General features: G+C 46.0%; 1 protein-coding gene across 1 annotated transcript; it reads right to left on the reverse strand.

Annotated features, from left to right (window-relative positions):
* Positions 1-6,705: 6,705 nt before the first annotated feature.
* On the reverse strand, positions 6,706-10,591 carry LOC123168031 (SEC12-like protein 2). The gene is made up of 10 exons (XM_044585894.1): positions 10,202-10,591; positions 9,998-10,092; positions 9,150-9,300; positions 8,216-8,307; positions 8,028-8,127; positions 7,871-7,946; positions 7,631-7,751; positions 7,421-7,537; positions 7,269-7,336; positions 6,706-7,179 (listed from the first exon to the last, which is right to left on the reverse strand). The coding sequence occupies exons 1-10, from the start codon at positions 10,469-10,471 to the stop codon at positions 7,079-7,081; spliced, it is 1,191 nt and encodes a 396-aa protein (XP_044441829.1). The 5' UTR covers positions 10,472-10,591; the 3' UTR covers positions 6,706-7,078.
* Between the last annotated feature and the right edge of the window lie 248 nt (positions 10,592-10,839).

Below are 10,839 nucleotides of genomic sequence, written 5' to 3' on the forward strand. Positions count from 1 at the left end.
AGGGACATCCCAGCATCGAAGGCATAAAGAAGAAAATGAATCTTCGTAAGACTTCCGAGTTCGTCACCGACGGTGAAGGAACATTGTGGTACCGAAACAGACTTTGCGTACCTAACATTGAGGAACTCAAGCAACAGATCTTGACGGAAAGCCACACCACTCCATACTCGATCCATCCTGGAGGAACCAAAATGTACAAGGACATCCAGGAAAGATTTTGGTGGCACGGTATGAAAAGAGACATAGCCACATTTATTGCTTGTTGCGATTCATGTCAGCGCATCAAGGCCGAGCATCAAAAGCCAGCAGGGCTACTCCAGCCAAACAGGATACCGAAGTGGAAGTGGGATGAAATAGGAATGGATTTCATCGTCGGACTACCCCGATCACAACGTGGGAATGACGCCATATGGGTTATCACGAACCGACTAACCAAGGTTGCTCATTTCATTCCCGTGAAGACTACCTACTCCACCCAAAGACTGGCAAAGCTTTATCTCTCTCGTATAGTTTGCTTGCACGGAGTCCCAAAGACTATAATATCAGACCGAGGCACCCAATTTGTCTCCAAATTTTGGGATCACCTACAACAAGCTCTGGGTACGCAGCTAGCTTTCAGTACAGCATACCACCCTCAGACTGATGGACAAACGGAACGTGTGAACCAGATCCTAGAGGATATGCTGAGAGCCTGTGTGCTCACCTATGGATCCAGTTGGGAAGAGAGTTTGCCCTATGCCAAATTTGCTTACAACAACAGTTACCAAGCCAGCTTGCAAATGGCACCCTTTGAAGCATTGTACGGACGGAGGTGTCGTACCCCACTGAATTGGTCAGAAACAGGTGACAGCCGTATCTTCGGCCCAGACATGCTTAAAGAGGCCGAGGAGAAAGTTAAACAAGTCCGGGACAGACTCAAGACAGCACAGAGCCGACAAAAGAGCTACTATGATCAGAAGCATCGTGAGGTCAGCTTTGAACCCGGTGATTCCGTATACCTCCGAGTATCTCCTATGAGGGGTCTGCAACGGTTCAAAATTAAGGGGAAGCTAGCCCCAAGATTTATTGGACCATTTTGTGTGAAGGCACGAAGAGGCACGGTAGCCTACCAACTAGACCTACCCAAGGAGCTGTCAGACGTCCATGACGTATTCCATGTCTCGCAGTTGAGGAAATGCGTGAGTAACCCGGAGAAACATGTACCTCATGAGAACATTGATATGCAACCAGATCTCACCTACAGAGAAAGGCCGGTAAAGATTTTAGAAGAGTTTGAACGGAGGACCCGTCAGAAAACGACAAGATTTTTCAGGGTTCAGTGGAGCAACCACACTGAGGATGAAGCCACATGAGAAAGGGAAGATTTCCTCCGGGTAGAGTATCCGTATCTATTTGAGGATCAGCAGAAATCTCGAGGACGAGATTTTTCCTAAGGGGGTAGGTGTTGTGACACCCAAGTTTTTATTTGGATTTTTCAAAAGGTTTTTATTTGACTTGAGGGGAGTGATCAAAATTTTTTTTTCAAGAGAACTCTCACTCTCAAATATTTTTCTTTATGGCACAAGTTTTATTTGGACCCACCCAAGATCTGTCCTTGGTCTTGGAGGTTCTTGCTTTTCATTTGGACTCAAGACAAAATGTTTTTCATTTGGGGAAAATAACTTTTGAAAATCTTTTTGGAAATGCACTATGGCTTTTGGAAAACTCCTTTGCCACTTTCAACTTTTCTCTCTTACCTTGGCCTTAGTGCAAATGCTCTCTCCCAACTCCTCCCTCACCTTTGGATCATGAATTGCATCAAATCCAGCAAGTTGAACCTCCCCATGTGATTATTTTCCTTTTAAATTCTCTTCAAATAATTTTTCTGCCTCCTTTCCTAGCACTTGGAGATTTGCAAAGGGACTCCACTTTCTGTCTTGATTTTTGCCCCCAAACCTTTTTCCCCTCCTAGTCCTTTGAACCCTCAACCTAGAACCATGAAGATCCACTGGTCTTCAGTTCAAAATTTTCAAACTACATCTACTGCAAGTTTGGACCAGATTTGCCAAATTTGGTGAAATTCATTCAAAACCTCCTCCAAAAATTCCCAGTAAAATCAGGCAGCCTCTGGGTGCATTGAGTGGTCACCTCACCAAGTTACAACTCCAGAAAAAATTATCTCATAGCCAAAACCTTCTGTCGAACACCTGCAGTGCACTGTCTATGTCAAGTTCAGAAAGTTCAGAGATTCAGTCAGTGGCTTGCTGTCGTTTTCTTCAGAGAAGGACGTCGATCTCGCCAATACCACTGCGTCGCCTTGCTCCTCGTCCCCGCCCTCTTGTTCCTGCACCGCACGAACGCCTGGCGCCTTGCGGGCGTCGGCGACGAGCAGCAGAAGGTGCGCCGCCCCGTGACCGACGCCGTCGGCGGCTTTGCGGACGCCAGCGGGAGACACGGCGCCGACGACGCCACCCAGCGCCGCCCAAACCACCGGAGCTCGCCACGTGGCCTTCCACTCCTCCGAATGCGCTGCCGCTCTCGTCGTGAACCGCAGGGCGCGGAGCGCGCTCTCTGCCGCCGTTGAGCCCGTGCAGTCACCTCACCGTGGACCGACGCCATTACACCAAGACCGACCCCGTTTAGCTGTGAAACGACTCCAGTAACCTCCACTGATGCTGCCTGGCCGCTCAAACCACCTGCCAATCCACTGCTCCGCCGTAATCGCTCGCCGGTGATTCTCCGTTCACGGCCACCCCGTCGATCTGCCTATAAATAGAGGCCCCGAGCTTCAACCCGAGCACCCACCATCCCTGCACTCCCCCTAGAGCAAGCCTAGCCACTGGAAGAGCCCCGAGGAGGTCTCCTTCCTCGACTCCGGCCGCCGCGACCCGCCACGGGATCCAGCCCGATTCGCCCCCGTGTGTGCTCCTCCGCCTCCATTCTCTTGCCAGTAGCTTCACCTTGCATCCCTCGTTCTGACCCGCGCCTCAATTTGTAGCTTGCAGCCCTCCACCGGAGTTCCCCATCCTCACCCGAGCCGCCGTCTGCCGGAGATAGTGTCGCCGTCGACATGGTGCTCCCCGTTGGACGAGTCCACCACCCACCGACGCGGAAGGAGACGCTGAAGCTCTTGGTACCCTCCGTTTCTCCTAACTCGCCGTGGTTCGACGCCGGCGTCCACCGCAGTCTTCGGGCACCGGCGAGCTTTTTAAACCTGACAGGTGGACCCCGCCTGTCAGCCTCTATTCTATTCTCCTTCGAACCGTTTTCTGTTGGCGCCTTCGGGCAAATACGTTTTCCCCTTTGCGCTTGCGCATTCCCAACCGAAGCGTTTTCTGTTTTCTCAGTTAAAACCCTGGAACTTTTCTGTTTCATTACAGATAAGTCCCTGGACAGAAACCTTTATAACTTTTTAATAAAAAGGTATTTTTGAGTGATTCTTTTTCTGACAATCTTCAAATTTTGTCTAGTTTTTTATGGGATTTATTTGAAAAATATTTGGAAAAGTTTCTGTGCATGTGTTGGTTTTCACGTTAGTACCCGTTTCGTGATTGCCGTAGGTTCCGGAAGAGGTGAAGGAGCCGCGAACTTCGCCGAGCTAGACTCCGACTTCTCCGAACCAGGCAAGAATGTTTTGAACATTTGATATGACAGGTGTTTTACATGTTCACGTGAGAGTTTGTGCGTGGCATATGAGTGTCGGTAGATATCTCGTTGCTTGTAAGGCAACGACCCGGTTGTTCCAAAGTCGCGATGATCTCTGATGAGAGATGGCCTAATCATGTGGTGACATGAAGGGCAGCAAGGTGGTACTGTTGTAGCATACCAGCCTTGCGTCATCCGACTTTCTCCGACGTTAACGTGGTTGGAACCACGTTATCGTTCTTTTCCCGCATGTTCCAAAGTTGCGATGATCTCTGATGAGAGATGGCCAAATCATGTGGTGACATGAACGGCGGCAAGGTGGTACTGTTGTAGCATACCAGCCTTGCGTCATCCGACTTTCTCCGACGTTAACATGGTTGGAGCCACGTTATCGTTCTTTCCCCTTCCCGTGCTACCACATGTCTCATTGCCAGGATGCGGTTTAGTAAGTTGGTAACCTCTTTCCGTGTACACACCAAACAGGGAGGCCGGGATGATGGTACCTTGGCCCAGGATTAAAGCCAGTCATCCGGTCAGGGGGCATGGGTGTTTCCGGTTGGGACCGAGAGGGGGGGCACCCCCTTAGAGCGCGCGTATAGAAATTTGATCCCATGCTACGCGAGGTTGTAGCCTCCCCGTCTCAAGGTTTATCTTGAATGTTGCCGAGGGTGATCCCTGGCTTCGGATGGTTGAATTGGGTGTGTACTGGTTAGACGTGTTTCTTCCAAAACACCGTAGACGGAACTAGTCCCTGTGACTACTGAAATCCGTTGGCAGTGGTTAAGTACAAACTCTGCAGAGTCAATTCTTTCCAAATCATCGTATCCATGATCAAGTAGTGTAAACATTATATCCATATCTATCCATGTGAAAAACTCGTCCCCGGTGAACAAGCTCAAGTGGTAAATCCAGTTTTATTGTTATTCCTGTGGATGGACTAACTTTATATTTGTCGCATGCTTGTGATGATTTATGTTCCCGAACGAGTGTATGATTGAGCTGTGATATAAGCCCTTTATGTGACGTCGCGCAGACGTCCGACTGTGGCGTGTACTTGTTTCTTACTTTAAATATAAGCCCTTTATGTGGTGTCGCCTCGACGCCCGACTGTGGCATTATTATTCTGCATTTTCCCTCTCGAGGAGTCTTTCAGACACTCGTTTGGCACCCGCATTATTATTCCGCATTTTCCGCTCGAGGAGTCTTTCAGACACTCGTTTGGCACCCGCATTATTATTCCGCATTTTTCGCTTGAGGAGTCTTTTAGACACTCGTTTGGCACCTGTATTATTATTCTGCATTTTCCGCTGGAGGAGTCTTTCAGACACTCGTTTGGCACCAGTATTATTATTCTGCAGTTTCCGCTCGAGGCGTCATTCAGACCCTCGCTTGGCACCCAGTATTTATTATCTCTATGTCTGATCGCACTGGTTAACTTGTTCATGTGCTTCATGTTTACATTTGTTATACCTTATGTCCGAACTGTCTTGCGAGTACTTTCATAGTACTCACCTGGCTTGTTGATTTGGCCAGATGTTGACGAAGGCGATCTCTTGGATGAAGAGTTTGATAGCGCGTCCGATGCCTAGAGGAGTCCCAGTCAGTTCTGCGCGATCCCGGATATTGGTCACTTGTATTGTATACGCTTCCGCCACCCGCAATAAGTCTTCTCGAGCCTCACTCCGACGCTCGAAGAGTTGTAGTCTACTGGAGTCATATCACTCGCTTCGCGATGATATTTCCACCACCGTTATTATCGTGAGTTAGTAGTTTGCCACCCTATCCGCCGTCTTGTTTTAGCGGCGTGCATGTAATAAATGGTTGGGCAGTCTCTGCTCAACCTTGTATTATATTTAGTACTCCTGGTATTTTTCTTCTGTGACCAAGATATTGTCTACCAGTGAGAAGGAATTCTTCCTCGCTGGTCCGTAAAAGGGATTGGTCTCTCAATAAGTATTTTATTGAAAAACCGGTCGTGACAAAGAACGCTCAAATTGGCCGTTTCTACCGACCAGGCTGAGGCTAGCCACCATCGAGCGCACATGGTGGGCCCTCCACGAGAGGATGCGAGCGGTATACACCGTGTACGTTGTTTCTTCTTCCACCTCCAGTAAGCAGTTAACGAATTAGAGTAAGGCAACGATTAAATTGCAATTTTTATGAGTATGAATATTCATGGCAATAATTAACATATGAGTATAATGTCCCAATATCCATACACCGTTATTCAACTGCATCTATAGCTAATACTCTACCCAAGACCCCTATCCAGCATGCATCTTAAAATATTAAGTAAAAACAGAGTATTATAATAAGCATGATGACATGAAGTAGGTGATATATTGTCTTCACCCTACGTTCAAAGGACAACTACGCAAACCATCTTTTTATCACTTGCAAGGTTGAACCCAACTATCATACACAACTCCCACTTGAAGATCAAACCCCAAACTGGGCCCAAGAAAAAAGAACAGATTGAAGAGCATATATGAATAAGAATTATGCAGCAAAGAACCAAATAAATATCAAAAAGATGGTTGAATAAATCTGATCATAAAGTGACAATTGATCACAACCCAACAAACACATTAATAGATTACATCAGATGGATCATGAATCACAATCATGTTGAGCGGCTCATGTGATCTTTGTATTGAGAAGCAAGGGAGAGGGGATCATCTAGCTACTGCTACAGACCCATAGTCCCAAAGAAAACTACTCACAAGCGATCATGATGGCCTTAAGTTGATGAAAATGGCCACATTGAAGAATCCCCCTCTGGCAGAGTAGCGGAAAAGGCTTTCGGATTGGATCGTCATGAAACATCACGAAACAGAGGTATGCGGCGGTGGAAAAATTAGGATGATAAATTCACAAAGGGTTTCAGAAGTATATAAAGGCACAAAAACGGAAAAAACGGGGTGGCGGTGGATAGGGGCTATTAGATTCGGCGCTTTCTTCATACTACACTTGGTTGATACTACTCTTGTATTGGATACTACTCTTGGGCTGATCGTATCCATGCCACACAATGCTTCTGTCAAGATGCGCACAGGAAATGAACCGAAAACAAACATGAGAGAAAACCAAAATGCAAAGGGTATAATTAGTTTGTTTCTCTACACAGATCATGGAGCCAATGGATGTCCTTGTTTTGAGCCGGCAAATGGATGGCTTTGATAGCATAAACCATAGCTATATTGCATAGCACAAGTTATCATATATACTCCTATATATAACTCATAAATGGCCACCAATTTTACAAACCAGGAGAGGATGGCCTTCTTATACCAGCGTGACATGATAAAAAAGATCTGGACGTTTTTGAGTCGTTTTTCTTTCACCTAAATACAAAAATTGCTCTAGCTCCGACATGATACAACATTTATCTCCAGTACAAGATCAGATAATCAGAGGTAAGCAGTGAGATATCAGTAGAGGCTGAACAAAAATTTCATTGTGGCAACATTGCTAAGAGATCTTCTTTGTGCTGCATATAGTAATATACCAAAATTGCGAGTATAATAGCTAGTACCATGGACCAGAGGCTTATACCTATCAGAAAAGATGCAGCCATTTTCAGAATACTCAGAAAATTGGCAAGTACACAATAAGCGATAACTCAAGATCTGAAACCAACATACCATTGCTCTTGGGTGATTCAGTCGATGTCACCCTTGCGGTTGAGTCAAAGGAAGTCGACAGCAAGGCCCTGTTATATGATAGAACAACAACAATGAGAGATTGCAATTGTGGAATTCATCAACTAAAGCAGAACGAGAGCACAGGTACTAACCTTGAATCTTGAGAAAACGCTAATGTGGTAACAATGCCAAGATGCGCCTTTTTAACTGTTACAACCACTCGCATATCTCTTGAACCTAGAACACTGATGCTTCCCTCAATAGTTCCACTGGACATGCAAAGGCAAGTAAATTAGACTCGCATGTCTCTTGAACCTAGAACACCGAACATGTTAATGTGAAATTCATAGTTCCTTACTCACATTGCTAGAAGTGTACCATCAGGCGAGACTGAAAAAGCTGAAATCGCATCACGAGTTACTTTCTTTGATCCAATTCTTGTCCATGAGGTGGTATTCCAAGATATTATTTTCCCGTAATCACCTAAGAAGCAGGGTATTCTAACTGTCATGTCTCAGATTTACCAGGCAATTCCGTTCATTTTTTAAGAGAACTTCAAAATATTTCATACATAACAGGGTGAATTCAAATCATGATGTCACCTTGCATTGCTGTAACAAAGAGAATCTGACTATTGTCAGACTTAGTAGAAAATCGGCAGAAGCCAAATATTTCTCCCTGGAAATGTACGAGTCAGAAGTGCACTTTAAACAAAGAAAATAAACTAATGCAAATTGGCAAACAAAAAAAATCACTCACTTGTTCTCTTGGCAGATTAGCCACAGCTTCAGATGACTTTAAATCCCACACTCTAGATGGGCCACTGCTCCTGTTCACAACTAGAAACTTCTCATCGGAACTAAAGCATGTCCCAAAACGGAGGCAACCCATCAGTATCAAATAATAAATATCCATTTGGAAAGAGAAAGTTAATGGCACTATTTCACCTGAAACTAAGATCCTTAACAGATGTTTTAGCATCAGGATCTTCAATAATGGTTTCCATGCCAGGCCATTTGAAGACCCTCAAATGTCCATCCTATACAGCACACGGAGATTTATTTAACATGCTTAAAATAACATATGGACAATTTTAACTGCCATGAAAAGGCTAAAAAAACAGCACAACCATATAACTTATTGGCTAGTCCTCAAAGCATAAGCGCATGACTATAATGGAATTTTACTGAATGACAGAAAACCCTAGAATAGCTTCATATAAAATGAGAAGGTAAAAAAACATTGAATGGTTGCTTTGCTTGTAAGAATTTCCAGAAGATAATGAAGCAATAGACAATTTATTTTAAGCTAAATAATGTACAGCACTAGAATTTATAAAAACATAATCCCTCCGTTCCATATTAGTTGTCGCATATTCGTTGTCGCTGACAACTAATATGGAACGGAGGGAGTACAAACAAGAGCATCATGGGAATGCTTAACTTTAAGTTGGTTTATCCGTATGCTTAACTGCAACCATTTGTCCACTTATTACAGAGACGCTAATTTTATGTTGTTGCCAAACATTTCCGTACTACACATAAACAATCTATGTCAGTTCAGTTGCCTAATCCTATGGCTCACACTAATTATGGTTGTGAATGTTGTAAAATGCGTTTTAGGTTCCTAGATTAAGTTAGAAGTTAGTGTGCGATGGTCAATATGCAAATTGTTGTTCACAATGACCATATGGTACATTGCTTTCTGCATAAAGTCACTAGATATAAAAGAAATTGTTTCTATTAACACCTACAGCTATCAGATCTGTCAAAGCTACCATATGTCATGCTTTGGAGAGTCAAGCGCGGCCACCTCCGCGCCAAAAAAGGGAAATAATAGGTAAGATAAGCAAATGCATAACACTATAATACTTTCGTTTACCTCGCCACCAGTGGCAAGTATTGAACCCTCTCCACTGAATGACACAGCCAACTGTAAACCAACATCCTTTAGCTTCACTAAAGCCTCCTGGTCAGATCTCAAAACTAGGCTATGCGGATCTTCTCCTTCTGGTGATTCCCACCGCACCAACCTATGCAAGTGACACATGGTAAGAATTCAGAATTGCAGAACCATCGGGCTGACTTAAATTGTGCTTAAATCAGTCAGTAAAAAAAGACTAACGGCATATTTTTTATAGAGTAAAATAAGATTGAAGAAGTATAAAGTTGTATGTTTTGCAGCTAAAACTTAATTAACCACCAGTTCATCTACAGTAACACCCCAACAAGCCCAGTTATGCTCGTTGATAAGGCCAATGAGATGGGCCCAACAACTGAAATAAACTTAACATGACAAGATGGAACAGATACAGGTGCCCCCGAGTTTTAGCTACAATCAGGAAATAAGCTATACTAACAAAAATCCAGCACAGTGCTTACACCAACAGTTCAAGCATATTATGGGGTTATCAAGAGGCATCATTGTATGTTACTAGAAGTATTGAACACTATGTTGTGATATGATAGGTTAATTATATTTTGGTCGAATCAATCAGAATTTACACCATATAGCCCCACATCCACAACACCCCTGATCGAACGAAGTACCGGACTCACACCAAAGTATTCTAAGCATACATACCATGTGAACCACAGGTTAACAACATTAACCCACAGGGTAACACTAAAGATCGCACACATTGTGGAGATTTTGAGCTGATCAAAATTCACGACGACAGACGAATGCACAAGTGAGCATCAGCGTCACATGCCCAAGGACTCGAGTACCTGCAGCCGTTGGGGAAGGCGCAGAGGAGGCCATCGCCGCGGGGGTGTACGGCCATCCTGTATGGTACCTGCTCCTCTGTCCCCAGCCTGAACACCTGCACCCCACCATCATCAAAACAAGAGCGGCAGATCAGCACGTAGGTCTCCCCCGAGATCCGTATGGATCTGGTGAAATCAGAGAGCGAGGGGGCGGGGGTCGCTCACCGGCTCGGGGGAGAGCGCTGGAGGCGCCCCTGCAGCGGCGGGGTCGAGGGCGGCGACGACCAGCGCGTTGGGCACGCCGCTCCGGCCCTCGCCTCCGCCTCCACCAAGGGCCACCATGGGGGGCGGGGGTGGGGAGGACAGGGCCGGGGACGCGTCCGCATCCGCGTCGCCGTCGGCGGATGGGGAGGGCTTGATGATGTCTGCGAGTGGGAGCCAGGAGGCGCAGTAGATGGGGAAGCCGTAGGTCTGACCGCCGGCGCGCGGCGCCATCGCAGGAGAGGGAAGGAGTAGCGGTGGTCGGAGGTGGTCGGTGGTCGCCGGAGATCCCGTGAGAGACTGCGCGTGTGCAGGGGTGGAGGTGACGACGGGTGAAGGGTACGGGGACGGAAGAACTTGCTTTTTTTTAACTGGGAAAACAACCAAGTCAACAACGAAGTCCGGGACCCGCTCCATCCACCACGAGTTAGAGCATCTCCGACCGTTCGGCCCCCACGGGCTTGAAACAGGGCCGTCTCGAGGCGAACCGGCGGGGCGGTAGGTTTTTCAGCCACCGCCCTCACGTCATCCCCAGATGACGATTTTTGAAACAGAAAATCGGTCAAACACGACACAATTTCGTCCAACCTAGATAATTTCAT

The sequence above is a fragment of the Triticum aestivum genome, chromosome 7D, assembly GCF_018294505.1.
Source record: "Triticum aestivum cultivar Chinese Spring chromosome 7D, IWGSC CS RefSeq v2.1, whole genome shotgun sequence".
Taxonomy (NCBI): domain Eukaryota; kingdom Viridiplantae; phylum Streptophyta; class Magnoliopsida; order Poales; family Poaceae; genus Triticum; species Triticum aestivum.